Here is a 19,270-nt window from a genome sequence, read left to right on the forward strand (position 1 = left end):
ATAATAATAATAATAATGATGATAATATAATAATAATAATAATAATAATAATAATAATAATAATAATAATAATAATAATGATGATAATAATAATAAATAATAATAATAATGAATAATAATAATAATAAATAATAATAATAATAATAATAATAATAATAATGATAATAATGATAATATAATAATGATAATAATAATATTAATAATAATAATAATAATAATAATAATAATAATAATAATAATAATAATAATAATAATGATAATAATAATAATAATAATAATAATAATAATAATATAATAATAATAATAATATAATAATAATAATAAGAATAAATAATAATAATAATAAGAAGAAGAATAATGATAATAATAAAAATAATAATAATATGTCATTTTATAGAAATATCTAAATCTAATTAATAGTATCTAAATCTAACGTTTCACTTAAATCTATTATATGTTAATACAATGTATAAAGCAGTATCATTGTATATTATAACAAAATATTTAATAAATTATATGTTTCCTGACCAAAATGAAACAAGGAATGAATATTATTGTTATTGTGGTGTCGACTGCCTTGAGCAAATGGTCATTACGAACAACGACAACTGGGTAACACAAATCCTGATTTTATATGCATTTGTTACACGTTCATTCAACTGTGTCGAATTTGTAAATAACCAAGCACGTTCTCGTTACATCTTAATTGCTAATGATCATAGTTGTTCAAGTGAAAATATTTTCCGCTGAAAGAATAACATGATAATAGCACAAATCAAGTCGAGCTGTCTTATGTTTTTAAAAGTGTATCTGTTATAAATCTCTTTGTGACACTTAGAGGAAAACTAAATTTTATGAACTTTATTCGTGAAAAGTGGAACCTTGTTTATGAATATCATAGTTATTGTCTAATGTTAGTTGATATTGTATTATTCTATAAATCTGAATGAGTAAATATAAGATTTCTACTCATCAATTGGATTTCAATCATTTCACACCAAATGTTTTAGTGTTCCAATATGCGGGTTTTTGTTTGATTAAAACAGCCCAAATCTAATGTTTTCTGATAATATTTTATAAGGAGGATCCACGCTGAAACATATTAGTAATCATGACAAAATATTTTGATACTGTTGACGAGGCGATGTATTTACTGGTAGATGACTTCAATAATGAGGACGATAGGAGAAAACATGCAAAGCGGTAAGATTGAGTTGTTACATAAGAGATAAAAAAACAATGTGAAATTGAATGTAAGCTTCAATTTAGCATAGGAAAAAACAGATAAAATGGACGTTTCGGGTTTCCCCTTTATCAACAAAACAGAAGAGAGCCAGTCGTACATAAATAATTATCAATGAAAACATATTGTAACTATAGTATTCATTGATTTTTTGTGTGTGTTGAATAGCGATCCTCCTCTTCCTCCTCCTCCTCCTCCTTCTTCTTCTTCTTCTTCTTCGCATCCTCCTCCTCTTACAACTCCCCCTTCTCCTCTTCTCTCTTCCTCCTCCTCCTCCTTCTCCTTCTCTTGCTTACAACTCTTCCTTCTTTTTCTCTTCTCCCCAGCATCTTCTTCCTTCTCCTCCTCCTGCTCCTCGCTTACACTTGAAATTTATTTCAGACCACGAATGACCTATAAAATAAAAGTCGCGAGAGGAGCTCAAAAATTAGTTACTACGTTTGAAACCAGTTTGTATTTTTTGGAGTGGTGGATGGCTTCGAATGTAGAGCCTCCCTCTCGTGGCCAGGCGGAGAAGCCGTAAAAGTCGGGTCGTGGGTTTGACTCTCCGTCGCCGCAAAAATGTTTATTCTTTATTGTCTACTGGCACTTTTTACTCGCTCCATTTCTTTTTATTACACTTGAATCGCCGTCTATTATGTAACTGAAACGGATTTCCCCTATCTCTCTCTCTCTCTCTCTGTTTTGTTCAGCCAACAACAGTCATCGTCTCTCGATGAACATGATAGGGGGTGAAATTGCTTGAAAGACAGGATCCTACTCTTTGGGTGCTGCTGATAGTGTTTCAATTATTATAAACTAAAAATAAAATTCCCTTTATTCATCCCATTGGGGAATCTTTTCTCTATGGCCTATTCCAAGGGAAGACTGAAGTAACCCAGGCGTCAGCCGCAGTGCAGTACCACAAATTGAGCGAGGGCGAGGTGACATGCTCAAGGCCACACAGCGGCGGGTGATCGAACCCGGTAACTTTCGGGTACGAAGCAAAGACCGTATCGCTGCGCCACGCTGCCCCACTTTTCATTAATTTGTAGTGTTCAGTAGCACCTTCTTGACGACATCGTCTCAAAACGGTTAACATGTTTTATATATAATATAAATAATATCATTATTATATTGGTTGAGCGTTCTTCTATATCATGAGGAAGTGCTCAGAGCGCATTATAGGGGCATCAACAATTCATTTTGGAAAATAACAAAGTCTTAAGATGCTTTTTAAACATATCTTCCAATGAAGAATGTCGTATTTTCTATTTTATATTTTTGGAAGTTTGTTCCAGAGGGTTGAGATGTTTCTAGAAAAGGATTATCCTACACATGACACGTAAGAGTTCTTTCCTTGAGTGACAAGCAGTTTTCCATCGGATGACCAGCGAAGTGATCGGATTGATGTATAAAACTCCAATTTATCTTAAAGATACGTTGGTTGACATGTGTTGAGGCATTTGAAACACAATGTCAGAACTTTGTACAATATTCGTTGCTTAATAGGAAGCCAATGAAACCCTTTTAGCTGAGGTGACGCATGGTGTTTCTTGTTGCGCTTAACTAATCTTGCAGCATTGTTTTGAATTCTTTGCAGCCTGAGTATTCTCTCGCTAGTGAGGTCCAAAAAGCTATATATATATATATATATATATATATAATATATATATATATATATATATATATATATATAATATATATAAATGTAAATTTTCACTCACATTATTCTTGCCAATTTACATTGATATATTAGCTCTAACCACCATTATCGAGCACTTTCGCACCTACAAGTACCCACCAACACTCATAAATATATATAATATAATATATATATATATATATATATATATATATATATATATATATATATATATATTTGCTTAAATCAGCTCTTCGTTAAAATATATACACACACGCACACACACACACACACACACACACACACATATATATATATATATATATATAATGTGAGTGTGTGTGTGTGTGTATATATATATATATCTGTCATATTTCAGGATACCTCCACTTACTCAGGCGGAGAAGGAATACAGAAGTCGGTGGACATCTATCCGCCTCATCTATATGGTAACATTCACGAATTACATCTCATATACAGCAACTCTAGCCTCTTTATGGGCTTATCTAAAAGTGGTAAGTATGGTTTATACTCATGTAGTTTACTTTCTTTGCTTTTCATTGTAGAGTATGCACATTTAATTCACTTTGGGTAAACATTTAACTTTTGCACTGACAAATAATGTGTAGAGAAAAAGGAGTGTAGATAATCAATAACGAAAAGAATGAATTATTCTATTATGCAAGAAAAATATCCCATTGGATTTACCATTCACAACCATGTGTGTGTGTTATGCATCCATAAATAAAGATAGTGAACTAAGCGTGTAGGCGTAATCCACCATTAAGAGTATTATTATAATACAATATAAGAAACTAGACAGTATGTTTCCAATAATAGTTTGATACTGATAGGAACAAAGACAATGACATATACATATCTGGAAACTAGACAAAACTAGTTTTCTTTTGGTGTAGGGTATCTAAGTTTATTGAATTTGTGTTAAGTGTTGAAGTGTCGCAGTTTTTAAAAAATCGAATTTGCAAAATCGAGCACAAAATTGAAATTAGCACGAATGACGCGCTGAAGTATTTTGTATGTCCACCCTTAGAATTGATCAAAGCCTGAATTTTTGCCTCATTGATGATGGCAGCAGCTCATTGACTGATTCTGTTGCTATATCTGCCTAAATTCTATTTAGTCTGTTGAACAATTCGTTGAATTCTGTTTAACTTTCTGGGTTGGGGGTGGGGTGGGGTTAAAGCTCTCTTTTCACAAAATTCTACATAATAATTTTATTCTCTATTGTCTTCTGGCACTTTTCTATTCACTTCATATCTTGTTGTTACCAACATAAGTGCCTGCTCCACTCACTTTTCTGAATTAAAAATTCACCCCATACACCGGGCATACTCAATGTCTCAATCGTTTCTATGTATATGTTTGTGTTGAGAATATTGGCTATTAAGCTTAACTGCTGGTCAAAATTATTCGCGATGGTGGTTAACGAACGAATCGGCGGTCTCAAGAAGTGGTGAGAGAGGATCTAGTAATGACTTTGGGTTTGAAACGAATATTTTGTGTTCGTGGATAGCTCACACGGTAGAGCCACGCTCTCACCTGCCAGGCGGAGTTGTCGTACCAATAAGGTCGCAGGTTCGAACCCCACCACCGCCGCGAAAAATTTTTATTCTCTATTGTCTTCTGGCACTTTTCTATTCACTTCATATCTTGTTGTTACCAACATAAGTGCCTGCTCCACTCACTTTTCTGAATTAAAAATTCACCCCATACACCGGAGCATACTCAATGTCTCAATCGTTTCTATGTTATATGTTTGTGTTGAGAATATTGGCTATTAAGCTTAACTGCTGGTCAAAATTATTCGCGATGGTGGTGTACGAACGAATCGGCGGTCTCAAGAAGTGGGTGAGAGAGGGATCTAGTAATGACTTTGGGTTTGAAACGAATATTTTTGTGTTCGTGGATAGCTCACACGGTAGAGCCACGCTCTCACCTGCCAGGCGGAGTTGTCGTACCAATAAGGTCGCAGGTTCGAACCCCACCACCGCCGCGAAAAATTTTTATTCTCTATTGTCTTCTGGCACTTTTCTATTCACTTCATATCTTGTTGTTACCAACATAAGTGCCTGCTCCACTCACTTTTCTGAATTAATAATAATACGTTCAATGGGATTTATGTCACGCTACACAGCTGGCCAAGGGTTCATCACCCCTACATTTGACTCGTTTGGGTTAGCAGATATTTGTCGAGCTCGATGTGCTGATTTGTAGTCTAGTGATCTGACACTTGACTTCTTACCTATAGGTCCCTGGCTTGAGTCCCGATGTGGGTGACATTAAGTCCTTGGAAAAGGCTATTTAGTCATATCTCCACATACACAGGAATAAAATGAGTATCTAGCCCCTCTATTTCCCCTTCCTCTGGAATTAAAACAAAACACCGGGTCACAGACGTCAATTCTTGTCCTGAACGTTTAATGTCGCTTTTGCCTTTGCATTCCTTGTAAAGCACTCACTCACTCACTCAATCATATCCGGGCCTGCTGGCACTTCAGGCGATACAAGGGATCTCCACCTGGTTCTGTCAGCTGCTATTCTTGGGGCCATCTCGAGGGACAGGCCTCTCTGCTTTAGGTCCCTCTCTACGGTACGTCTCCAACTCCAAGTCTCCTTGGGGCGGCCTCGCTTCCTCTCTGGAATGTCTATCGCAGAGCCTTCCTTATCAGTGTTTCATCAGGTCTGCGACAGACATGCCCCACCCATTGCTATCCAGAGACTCCATTTCAGCTCTCGCTCTCATGTTCTTATTTGAGATTGCGTTTGGCCAGACTGTCTTGAAGAGTCGTCGCAAAACATTTATGTTGGAATACTTCAAGTTTCTGGATGATACTCTCTGTGATTTTCCAACATTCTGATCCATAGAGCAAAACGCTCAGGACTTTACTTTTAAAAATCTTTATTTTAGTGCTGGAATATAATCCCGTTGCTCTCCAAATTTATTTGAGGGAAGCGAATAGTTTTTCCATGTAAAGAGCTTTGATCATATTAATTAAGTATCACAAACACCAGCACTACTATCCTCATCATCATCATCATCATCATCATCATCATCATCATCATTATCATCATCATCAAAACACCATCAGCACCATCACCACCACCAGAAACATCACAGCCCCCATATTTATCAACATCTTGATCTGTCCCCAGCTAGAACCAAATGCCAGAACCTCCACCATGGGCTGGGTGGTATCAGCTTACGCCATGGGGCAGATACTATCAGGCCCTTTGTTTGGGATATGGTCTAACCGAAGGACCATCAAGGAGGCTTTAGTGGTCAGTCTACTTTTGAATGTTTTATCATTCATCTTTTACATGTATCTGGCAAGCATGCCCACACATCGAGAGTATTACATGATTGCTGCCAGGTGGCTGATTGGCTTTAGTTCAGGTAGGCATCTGTTTTCTCATAAAATATTACAATATCAAAAATCCAATGATCTATCTCTGTCGTACGTTTGAATAAGAAACAACCTTCACTTTATTTTGGACATAAAAAGTTTTCTTTCCTAATCGATGGATAAGAATGACCCTGAACTTGACAAATAATCTCAAACCCAAAACTTCTTAAAGTCTCGAGTTTTAGAATTTTGAAAGGTGGGTTGGCAGAGAGTGTCTCTCCGACCACTTTGACGCTGGGAACGCATTAAAATGCAATTGGTAGAGCTCCTATTTCTCGCAAGAAGGAATCTGATTCAATCCATGTCGCGTCGGATCTCATTTTCAATTGTCCGTCCAGCGTGCTGTGATTGGGTTGCTGGGTCTATAATCAGAACTGACAGGAATCCCTATGCGATAGACCTAAGACTAACATATAGCCTGACACCAGCAGCCCAGAGTGGATCTGAGACCTTACTGGGCAAACGATTTTAATTTATTTCTTTTTCCCCGAATCATATAATCCACTTCCCATTCTGAGGACTTTGAAGCAACAAGTCGGGGAAAATAAAGCCAATACAAAGCAAGTTGATTAAACTCTTCTCCTTCGTGTTAAAAACGTATATGCTTTATTTATCCTTTATTAGATCAGTATATTATTGATTATTTCTGTCTTTATATGTAGTATATGATAAAGCTTTTTAATATGAAGAATAGCCATGAGCGCATTATCTTATTTTTTGATCTGACTTTTTATTTCCTGGCAATGAAATAGTCTGCCAATCATTCCTACATCATATATAATGTGCTACTTAAATAGAAGAAAGGTTCAAACAGATTTCCATAAATCGAAACGATATAACAGGTATAATCGCTGCCTCGAACGTTGCGTTGGGGAAGTAATTTTTATTCTCTCCCCAAAGCCCATAAAGGCAGCATGAAAAGTGTTTGAGATGGACAATGCGTCAAAGCCCATAAAGGCAGCATGGAAAGTGTTTGAGATGGACAATGCGGTCGGACGACCCAAAGCTACCTTTAAAAAATTGAGCTTTTATATAGCGCATTATCCACTAAAAGTGTTCAAAACGCGTTACAAAGGGTCCCTGACCAACAGCAACACGAAACATGCAGAACGAGACATGACGCATGTCGGGTGATATTATAATTTTCCCGACAGACAACTCTTGTTCGTTGGCTAAAAAATCACCATTGGCTGTACAGAACAATTTTGCCTCCGACCCTATTTTTTAAAAGAATAGATAGGAAATATCACATCAGTCTAAATCTATGACTAAGTTATCGCGTATACATTGCTATTGAATAATACATATTATTATTAACAGATGGCTCTATTTTGTTTCACAATTCTCTTGTAATTATATCTAGTGTGTTTGTATGTCAACCTTATTACAATTAGTTGTCCAGCCAAATATTGACTACCTATTTTACAACTTGATGAAATTAATAAGTAAGTTCTATTTCACCGGTTTCCTGATAATTTCATTCCACATCTTTCCAGCATCTACACCACTGTCCAGGACTTACATAGCAAATGCGACCACTGTACAAGAGAGGACACCAGCGATAGCAAACACTAACATATGTGGAGCTGTTGGATTCATACTTGGACCACGTTAGTACAAATAATATAGATGAAATAAATAGTTGCGAATGTGCTTCACCATGTTTCCTCTCAACAGATTACATGGAATCAAAGTTATAATTGATTATGTTGTACAGTCTACTCTTCATATTTGAAAATCTGGGCGTGTTCCCAATCACTGCACGAGCCTGCGAGTGCGCGTTAGGAACAAAGTTCGAATTCCAAAACCCAAGAGTGGAAGAAATCTTTCATTCTACCCCTCAATCGGTTCTGATTTCGTCATCTTTGAATAAAAGACATGTTCGAAAACATTTAAATGATACTTTTCTTTTTAAGAATCTAATTTTAGTTACGTTTAACTCTTGATAATCTGACGTCACAAATTAATATTGTAAACTAGATATCATTACGCATTACTATTTATGGGGAGTGGTAGAATAAATTATCCCTTGCATCGCCTCAAGTGCCAGCAGGCCCGGAGAGGATTGAGTGAGTGAGTGAGTGAGTGAGTAAAATAATTGATGTCTTTAGGAATCAGCATTCATGCGATATCCATAATTTCCTATAGCCAGACTTATTCCATATCTGATCGAATGCGATATGGTCTTCTTGTCTTCCATGAAGAAAAACGCAAGAGCCAGAGTGTTCAATCATGTGAAGCAACGAAGAACTGAGAAATGTCAATTTCGTTCCTTCTATAACTATAATGTTCACCCTATAGATAGAATGAAGTTGACGTCACTCAGGTCTTTGTTATTATTTTTTTGCCATCCACATTTATGAGTAATTCTCACTGAACTGTATTAACCAGACTATAAACGTTCAAGGTTACACATTGTGTGTTGGTCCGTTATACTTCCGGATGGCAATGTTATGCGCTTCTTAGCCAAGCGCATACTATCTATAAACGTTCAATGTTACACAGTTTTGTGTGTTGGTCCGTTATACTTCCGGATGGCAATGTTGTGAGCTTCTTAGCCAAGCGCATACTATCTATAACTAAATGGTTCTTGTAAATGCCATCATACTCCAAAAAAAAAAAAAAAAAACAAACAAAAAAACCCAACCCTTTACCTGTTTCAGTCCTCCAAGCTGCCCTAGTGCCAATCTCGTACCCAGGTCCCGTGGAATCCAATGTGTTTCACTTCAACATGTACACAGCTCCTATCCTTTTGTCAGCTGCCACCTCCTTCGTCGCTTTTGTTGTCATCATAATTGCTTTCAGGGAACATTCTGTTGTTGAGGACATAGCAAACGAGGCACTTTCTACACGAAACGGTAATTATATATAAAATAAAAATAAAAATATAAATTGTCACTCACTTATATATGGCCAAGACGTAGCCTACGTTTCTGTGGCTTTCGTCCACGTCTTCAGACGGCATAATGTCCGAAGAAAAAATGTATTAGGTTTGAGGTGTTTACACTCCTTATGTCTTTGCTTCCGTTGTGTAGTGGTGATTAGTGTTGATGTGTAGTGACATTGTTGTAGTGTGCTCTCATTGCTTATATTATGAGTGCGTGTGTGTGTGTGTTTGTGCGTGTGTGGTGTATACATGTGTGTGTATGATATAGTTGTGGAATGTGGTTATATATATATATGTAATATAGTCTTCCCTCGGAATAGAACCTAGAGACAAATTTCCCCTATGAGATCGAGATGAATAAATGGAATTTTATTTTATTTACTTAATTAGATTCCAAGAGCACACTATCAGTGCACTTAGTTTGAGATCACTCAAAAGTCTCATCCAAACATAATAGTCCGGGGCACTGAGCATTTTAAAAGTCACCTAATTGCTTTCTAAGGTTCCAATACATTGAAGGGTACTATCATCGATTTTTTAGGTCAAAAGGTCAAATATGCAAATTATACCAAAAACATTTATAGTATTACATTATTTTTCATAAATGAACTTTAATAAGCACAGAATCCTACCAAGAGGAATACACTCAAATGTTTACATTATACTTTCAAAACAACAAATATAACAATACATAAGAGAGAGAGAGAGAGAGAGAGAGAGAGAGAGAGAGAGAGAGAGAGAGAGAGAGAGAGAGAGAGAGAGAGAGAGAGAGAGAGAGAGAGAGAGAAATGTTTTCTAAGGAAAATAAATATCATCTCCCAAAACTTTAACAATACTACAGTTGACTGTTTCCCTTTCAGCCAAGGACTCTGACAAGGAAAAGGACAAAACCAAGTAATCTCATTCCAAGACAAAGATAGAAAGCAACTGGAAAAAATATGGGGGGATAGAAACACAGCAATTGACCTCCTGGCCACCATTATGAGAGGTCAAATGAGCCCACCCAAATTTTAGTTTTCGTCCACAGTTCAGATTGTTATCATCATCATCATCGTCATCATCATCATTATCATTATTATTATTATTATTATTATTATCATCATCATTGTTATTATCTTTTTTGTCGTTGGCAATAAAGAGAACTCGAGAACAACTAAACTCGTCTTCCCTGGCCGATGTCAATGTTGTGAATTCAATGATGATAATTTTCTCTACGACAGATGGACAGTTTTCACACAAAGACCTGAGCGTGGATTACGTTGCTGCTGTTGTCTGCATCGTTCTTTTCTCCTGCTCATTCTTGAACTTTGCATTCCTTGAAACGTGAGTATTGTTTTTCCCTTTGGTTTAAAATTCACGAGTCATCACGAGAATTATATTTTCTGTCCAATGATTGTTTTTGTTTATTTACATTAACTACACCATTCACATATCTCTCATTCGTGCTTTGTGTTTCATTCATCGTGTTTTGTTGATAAAGGGGGAAACCCGAAACGTCCACAGTATATGTCTTTGTTTAATAAATTGGAGCTTACATTTCAACACTTATCGATATTTTATTCCCATTGTGCGGTGCATTTTATTGTTCATGAAAAATACACAAGGCTTAAACAATTGTACTAGTGAACAAAATCCATTCTATCTCTTATGTACTCTGACACAGAATTATCGTACCGCTGATCATGCATATGTATGCTTGGACCAAAGCAAGAGCTACTTTAGTGCAGAGCTTGGCCATTGGGGGAACTGCTCTGCTCTCGATCTTGGTGTACATTATCATTCAATGGCTTTGTAAACGGTACGTCAACCTAATTTGATTGTGTGTCATGATTTATTTTGTTTTATTTAGATTAGTCTATATCAACAACGGAATAAAATAAGAGATAACTGAATGTTCAAGATATTTTTATCTTATAGTTTTCAAACGTGTTTATATCTGGCCCCGCGGTTTTGTTTGTTTTTGCACAGCTTGAGGCCGCAAAATTAGAGAACATTTTCTGAGTTGCATTGCAACCGCAAAATCTGCAAGTTTTGCAAATTTTTGACAAATTCATTGATTTTATTTTTGCGAAATTTTCAAGCCTGAAAGTTTGTTTTTAAGGGTTTTACGGCGCTTGCAACACATTTAGGTTATATCAGCGTCAGTAAAAAGGAAGAAAATGGGATAGTAAAAAGTTCTAGAATTACAAATAAAGCACCCAAGACAAAGTAAGACATCATCATGTCCCGTCCTTCACTGCGCTAGCGGCAAGTCGATTTAAATGACCCCCATCTTGGTAAAAAACTCTCAAATCTTGGACTTCGCGATTATTATTATTATTATTGTATTATTACAAGTTCAGGGGATAGAGCAAATTAAAAACAAAGAGGACATAGTTTGTGGAGCCATGGTATCAAGGGAAATAATCCACGAAATACTATTATTCAGTCTGGAATTTCATGAATTACTTCCCCTACAATTAATTCGGAAGTGTACATTAAACTATTATTCTTTACTTTTTAAAATCATGCGTCAGAGATTAAATAAGAAGAGAATATGCATTCTGAAGTATGGAATATAAAAACTACAAGTATAGGGCATTATTAAACTGCTTCTATAGCTTTACCCCAGATTCGCTCGGTTTTTATGATCATTTCTGATCTAAAGCCTTCAAGTTTTATTCACTTCTCATTGGTTTTTAAGGCATAAACCTATAGTGTCGTGAGATTTGGTCCTATTTATGCGTGTCTGCGCAAAAAGACACCAATTCATTGCGTATTTTCTTCTCTGGAGCACGATTTAATATACGCCGCATGAGGGCGCTGTAACTAGTCCATTGAATCAGTCCTGAAATCGAATAATAGTATTTCGTGGATTATTTCCCTTGATACCGTGTCTCCACAAACGAATTCCTCTCTGTTTTTAATTCGCTCTACCCCCTGAACTTGTAATAATAATAATAATAATAATCGCGAAGTCCAAGGTTTGAGAGTTGTTTTTTAAAAACCAAGATGAGGGTCATTTAAATCGACTTGCCGCTAGCGCAGTGAAGGGCGGAACATGATGATGATGATTAAAGTAATTAAATTTATCTCCTTGTTTAACAGATCACAGACTCTATATTATTATAGCACAGCACATTTTGTCCCCAATACCTCACCGACATACATAAATCATAGATCTTTTAGGCTTTATGATCAGCGATAACATGGCGCTTGGCTTACTATATGTATGTACGAGGGTTTAAATCTGGCGGTACTCATTTTACTTCCTACCCACTATACCTGCTGTCATGTAGGGCAGCAACGAAAGAACTACATCTTTCCCTGTCCGTGGTCATCGTCATCAGGGAGCTCCAGGTCCTCCAATCTCTCATTTCTCCCTCCACTGGTCTGGCTTTTGGCGGTACATAATTGAGTCCTTGAAAAATGCTCTTTACTCATATATTTTCCCACCGTTCTCGTGTGTAAAATTCTTCATTGTGGAGATTTGAGTCCGGGAGAAGGCAGGTCTTGTCTGGACGCCGGGTTGGATCGTTCTTAGTCTGACATTTCACCATCAGAATAAGCTGTTCCAGCATGATTGTTTCTGGGCTGGCATCACCTTCAGGACCATGAAGGTACTCAAGCTCCTGCACGACGGCAACGTGACGATCTTCTTCCTGTTTCAAACTCTCAGGAAGTGTATGTATGTAACCAAGTTTCAGTTAGACGCAGAATGTATATACCGGAGGATTACGGGAAGTAAAAGAGGATAGATTATGCTCTTTGATTGGCGACCATGATTTATTTAGAAAATAAGATACCATGACTCTGAGACCAGAAAATCAATTACACAAGTTTGGTACTGGTACCATAGAGATTGGAACCAGGTTTTCTTTTTTCACATGTTTGTTCCCTTTTATGATGGTGTAGTTATGGTGATGATGAAGAGATCATATTATGATGATTATCTAAATCTAATGTTGGTGAGGGGACACAATGATTGTGAACTGGTCATGCTGTAATGGAAGTTGTTTTGAGTCAATCAAATCAACGCGTAGCCTTCACTAACTTATTGATGGAACGAAATTGACGCCACTCAGCTCTTTGTTATTGTCTTTAGCCAGCCATTTTTATGAGTACTACTCACAAAATTATATCAATTTCAATCAGACTATAACACATGGTTTTGTATTTCAATCAGACTATAACACATGGTTTTGTATTTCAATCAGACTATAACACATGGTTTTGTATTTCAATCAGACTAACTATAACACATGGTTTTGTATTTCAATCAGACTATAACACATGGTTTTGTATTTCAATCAGACTATAACACATGGTTTTGTATTTCAATCAGACTATAACACATGGTTTTGTATTTCAATCAGACTATAACACATGGTTTTGTATTTCAATCAGACAATAACACATGGTTTTGTATTTCAATCAGACTATAACACATGGTTTTGTATTTCAATCAGACTATAACACATGGTTTTGTGTGTTGGTACAATATATCCGGCTGGCGGATGTTGTGAGCATTGTAAAGCGCTTTGAGCATGTTTAGTGGATATTGCGCTATATAATAGCTCAAGTTTTTAAATTTTAATTCGTGCAGTGAAATGTATCATCTTTTCAAATATATTAATTTTACACCAAATCAAATTATTGAAGTGATTATTTTGTATTTCTCTATCCCGATGACCCTAGGATGAGAGAGAGGACACTGTTCCTTCTAGGTTGCATCATTCTCGTGTTGTCGTATGTGGTGATTTTGCCATGGGGTAATGAATTTCCCAAGATACAGATAGCAGGTAACATTCAATTGATGAATGATTTTAAAATGTTTATTGATTCTATTGTCACAAGTGGTTATCTGTTGTCCTCATCATCCATCGTGGTTTGTACTCTTGAGCACGTTGCCGGTCAGCTGTCTCCACGAATCACGATCCTCTGCGGTGCGCATGAAATCTGTGTTGCTTTTAAAATCACTTTTGGCCATTCTTAGGTTATTTAGATAGATATGGCATTCTTTGTCTTCCTCTAGCTCTCTTTCCTTCCATCATCCCTGACATTACCAACTTTTCTATTCCGTTTCTTTTGTTGTCCAATACGGAATTTATTGTGTTGTTTATTTTTGTTTCTAAGGCGCTTGCCACACGTTTAGGTCATATCAGCGCCAGTAAGAAGGAAGAAAATGGATAGTAAAAAATGTGCTAGAATTACAATTAAAGCACCCAAGTAGTACTCAAATAGGGAACAGCTGCAGATTAAAAGAGCATACTGTCAATGTACCTAGTTGGAGATCACTTGTCAAGTCTCATTCAGACACCAGCACAGGATCCCACCAAGGGGAATACATTCAATGTCTACAAGATAAGTTCAAAACAAAACTTATATCAACGCATAACAGAGAGATGATTTACAAATAAAGAATATCACATCCCAAAAATAACCCTATACATTTAAGTGTTTCCCTCTCAGCCAAGAGATGAATTCATCTAAACCACGCCACTACCACATTATCTCATTCATCTGTAGCGTTTCATTCATCCTGTTTGGTTGATAAAGGGGAAACCCGATCTGTTTTCGTATATTAAATTGAAGGTTACATTCAATTTCACATTGGATTGTTATTTATTTCTTCGAGCTTCGAGCAGCAACATTTACATTAAATATGTGGATTGGTATTGAATTCAAAAACACAATTATATACAATGGCCGACGTGTACTTATTTGCTGGTCTGATAAGCCTATGGGCTCATTGCTGTATGGAAATACTCTCAAACCAACGCAAAATATTCTCCTTTACAACAATGTTAAAACAAGCCCATAATTTTAGACCTGCTAATATGTGCACCTATGTAGTGACTTATGTTAAAATGGTAATAGGGTACATAAAGAATGCACAAAAGAAGACTTGTACTTGTAAGAAATGAGTATATGGTCCCAAAATAAGATGTGAATCATTGTAAGTGTTCTAAATGTTGCTGTTGGCCAGGGACCCCTTGTAAAGCGCTTTGAGCACATTTAGTGGATATTTCGCTATAAAAAAGCTCATTTTTTCCCCCTTATTTATAACTGTATTTATAAAAATCTGTGCTCACCAGACATTGGCAAATCGGCATCAGCATATCACACCACCATCCACCCAGATGCGTTTGTCAACACCAATAGTACAGCAACATCGTGGTCAGATGTGAATGCCGAGTCCACTTTAACTTTAACCACACTGATGGAAACAACAAATATTTTCCCAACATTCACGTCGGACATTTCCCCCTTTGGCGAGGCTTTCACATTTTCATTCGGCGTCCTACTTTCCAACAAAACGATCCCGCTGGGATGCCCATGGCAGTACAACTGGTGCCGAACAGTGCCAATCGCACACCTTTGTCAGTTCGTCCTATGTTTGGTCTTATTTGGAATTGGATACCCAACAACAAATCTGCTTACCATATCCATCTTTTCAAAAATTTTGGGACCAAAACAGATGGTAAGATTAAAAATCTCACTTTATATATTATATTTAATTTATATGCCCGTAAAATTTCGCGATGGATAAAGAAAGCAATCAAAAACAATTTGAGCAGATTTGAGCAATTCAACAAATATGAATTTTTGATTCTAGAAATTGAAATTAGGATTAGATTGATGTTGACAATGATATAAAGGGCGTCCAGATATCTTATTTGGCGAAGAACAAGACACACACTCAAAGAAACAGGTTGAAATCCAGGTAGCCTTTTTTTCCTCTGACCCCTCTGTGCCCACCAGCAGTAATTGGCTAGCTTGGTCTCTTAGATCTGCCGGAAAGTTAGCATGTTGTAATAGACTGCATCCCATTCAAATGGTAGTATGAAATTGCAACTGTAAATTTAACGCTCTATTTGTTTGTAATATATAAAAGATCGTACATAATAATAATAATAATAATAGCCGCTGTAGTTTGTTCTCACTACGTTGAACGGATGAAGGGAATGTTTAGCTTTCTTCTTTGAACTTTTAAATAACGCTTGATTATTGTGATCGAATTGTTCAATGACCATTTTTGTTTAGAATAAAAACATTGATGGGTATAAATTATACGCGATAAAATTCTCTGGCAAGTCTCTTTAACTTTAAGAATCCACTAAATTAGATATTGAATATCAAGGTGATTTGGATATTGGTATCAAGACTTGAGATTTCAGTTACACCTCTCACCTAATCTCATTCTCCTGACTGAGGTGGTCAAAGAGGAGACAACGAGATGATTTTGCAGTAAGGGCCCTAAATCCAGATCTGTCTTCAGCTTTTCTCATTAGTGTTGAGTTGTCCATCATTGTCCATTCCTTTACATTACCAATCCAGCAATTTGTATGTCGTCCTCTCCTTTTGCCTCCAAGGTCTCTTGCATAACCGTTTTTGCCAATGTCTCATGGCGAGAAACATGACCAGCTTCAAGAAATTTTAAACTGACCAGCATACGACCACAGAAGAAATTGAAAGCCTGAACTATTACTATTAGATGATAATGGCCTTTACCCACGGAGAAGGGATGCTTTCTAATAGAGTGTCCAATCCAACGCCAGTTGTTCCATTCATTTTAATGTTACATGGTAACACACACACACACACACACATATATACACTGTATATATATATATATAACTGCTTGCCTGAACTGTGACAGTTGGAATGGTGTTTTTCAATTTCTTAACAAGAACAAGAAGGAAATAGGAAAAGTGGAGGTTATTGGTATCGGAATAACGAAATTACTTGAAACTTTAGGGAATAGATAAATTATATATTAATACAACTAAAATTCAAGAGGTAAAAATTAGATGTTGAGACATTTAAAAAAAAGTTTTGTTCAATATAGACGTCTATGTCCAAATGCATTCAATTGAAAATAATTTCATTTCTCTCATCCGTTTCCACAGGGTCTTTGGATGGGTATACTGATAGGGTCTGGTTGTTTGGCAGGGATTATTGGCCCTATCCTGCAGACAATTATCTATAGCAAATTTGGACCAAGAGTGACGTTCACTGCTGCAGGAGCTTTTATGTGCATTACAATAGTCATCACGCTTAGTATATTTAAGAGGCTAAGACCATTTGGAGAAGGCAATCATGAACATAGCATGACTATCAATAAAGAATAAGATTTGTACATTGAAATCTGTCTCGTTTTCAGTACATTTAAGATGTAAATCATAGTTTGGGTTTAAAGATTTTATCATCTCAACATCAGTAAAATGGAAGAAGATGCGAAAAGTAGTCTGCATTAATAAGCAAACAAGAAGAAAAAAAAAGACACTGACGTGTATTTTACGAGGGATCAGAAGCACATTCCAGGGACTAACTTCCACCCAGACACTAGCACAGAATCCTGCCTAGAGGAGTGCACTTTGTTGGTTACAAAAATATCATTCATTTAATTGTTTCCATCCCAGTAAAAGGGCCCGAAAAATCCAAGGGCCCAAGTAGAGTCAATGCTCCCCATGAAACACCCAATCACAGATGGAAACAATTGGTTTTTTTTTTAGGGTTTTACGGCGCTTGCAACACATTTAGGTTATATCAGCGCCAGTAAAATGGAAGAAAATGGGATAGTAAAAAGTTCTAGAATTACAATTAAAGCACCAAAAAACAAGTAAGACATAGGGGAACTGGAAACAAATAGGGATCAGATGTAGATTCCAAGAGCACACTAGCAAAGTACTTAGTTTGAGACCACCTATAAGTCTTTTTTTTTTTTTGTTTGTTTGTTGCTTTACGTCTCTTCACTTCCAACACAATTGAGGTTATATGAGAGACCGCTGAAACAAAAAAACAAGCAATCTAACAAAAATAGTACAAATGTAAATCAAAATCATAACCTAAAGATATCATAAGCTAAATTATAAATAACCAAGATCATACAGGCAGAAGATTTACAGAAAAAAAAATATCCCCTGTCAAAAATGCAATCACAAACCAAAGAAGCAGGATAGGCTAGTAAAGAGAAGAAGAAACGACATCACTATCGGATCGTACACCCATGCGAACATCATAGGTATATGATTCAAGGGTGATGCTCCCATCCAACCACCCGCACCTATAAGTCTCATCCGGACGCAAGCACAAAATCCAACTAAGAGGAATACACTCAAATCTGGCCCCCCCAGGAAAACGTGACCGATGCGGCCGCATAATTCACCTTTTACCGCATAATTATGCAAAATATGTTTTTTAGCGTGAATTTATGACCATTGTATGAAGAAAAATGAAACCGAAAAAGTCCGACGATGTTCCCAAATATGTGACCGTGACTTCCCTTTAACTTTAAAGGGAGGCTATTCCAATTCCAAGCAGGGTTGCAAAATGTCCTTTTTTTGGCAGAATTTGAAGTCGTCTGGCAGAGAAAAATCGGTTTGGCAGTTTGGCAGATATTATTTTCCGAGGCCTAGGGATGAATGTATAGGTCTACTACACGTTTTCCATGGCAATGTTTATGTATTAGTATTAGTGATTTTTTTAAAACCTGGGAAATGAAAAAAAATAATTATGACATAGGCCTTGAGAATTTTTTGTTTAACAACACTGATGAGCTTTCAAAGGGGGTACTATAGATAGTATGCGCTTGGCTAAGAAGCTCATAACATTGCCATCCGGAAGTATAACGGGTCAACACACAAAACTGTGTGTATCCATGAACGTTTATAGTCGGGTTAATACAAATCAGTGAGCATTACTCATAAACGCGGATGGCAAAAAACAATAACAAAGACCTGAGTGACGTCATCTTCGAACTATCTATAAATAGTACGATTTGGCAGATTTTAAAAATCCAGTTGGCAGAATGCCTGAAATTAATCTGGCAACCCTGATTCCAAGTGTACGATTTGATTTGTCTTCTTGAGATCTACCCTGCTAAGCTGCTCCTGTCTCCACCTTGGGATCAACTTGAGAGCCTCACAAAGCTGAAAACTGTACCCGAGGAGGAGATAAGGAGGTACACCCGGCAGCTTGGGGCCCTCGCGGTGAAGAACTCCCATCACCTCTTCTGTTGACGTGCCACATTTTTGGCAGTCCATTTCTGATGAAGTGCCAGCTTTGGCTGCTTGTGCCAAGTGGTACATATACACCACGATCAACAG

General features: G+C 36.7%; 1 protein-coding gene across 1 annotated transcript; it reads left to right on the forward strand.

Moving 5' to 3' along the window:
• The first annotated feature begins 737 nt into the window (after positions 1 to 737).
• On the forward strand, positions 738 to 17,443 carry LOC144971559 (major facilitator superfamily domain-containing protein 8-like). The gene is made up of 10 exons (XM_078912597.1): positions 738 to 1,203; positions 3,247 to 3,382; positions 6,042 to 6,282; positions 7,789 to 7,902; positions 8,956 to 9,150; positions 10,400 to 10,502; positions 10,843 to 10,977; positions 13,857 to 13,960; positions 15,257 to 15,642; positions 17,072 to 17,443. The coding sequence occupies exons 1-10, from the start codon at positions 1,112 to 1,114 to the stop codon at positions 17,291 to 17,293; spliced, it is 1,728 nt and encodes a 575-aa protein (XP_078768723.1). The 5' UTR covers positions 738 to 1,111; the 3' UTR covers positions 17,294 to 17,443.
• Positions 17,444 to 19,270: the final 1,827 nt, after the last annotated feature.

Source organism: Berghia stephanieae, chromosome 4 (assembly GCF_034508935.2).
Source record: "Berghia stephanieae isolate SIO BIC M18660-M18661 chromosome 4, UCSD_Bste_1.3, whole genome shotgun sequence".
NCBI lineage: Eukaryota > Metazoa > Mollusca > Gastropoda > Nudibranchia > Aeolidiidae > Berghia > Berghia stephanieae.

What these genes read in the sequence shown, in the direction of transcription:
- LOC144971559 (XM_078912597.1), top strand. Translation starts at nt 1,112, where the DNA reads ATGACAAAATATTTTGATACTGTTGACGAGGCGATGTATTTACTGGTA. An exon ending in AGGAGAAAACATGCAAAGCG is followed by an intron (nt 1,204 to 3,246) that starts GTAAGATTGAGT and finishes GTCATATTTCAG; the next exon opens with GATACCTCCACTTACTCAGG. An exon ending in GCTGATTGGCTTTAGTTCAG is followed by an intron (nt 6,283 to 7,788) that starts GTAGGCATCTGT and finishes ACATCTTTCCAG; the next exon opens with CATCTACACCACTGTCCAGG.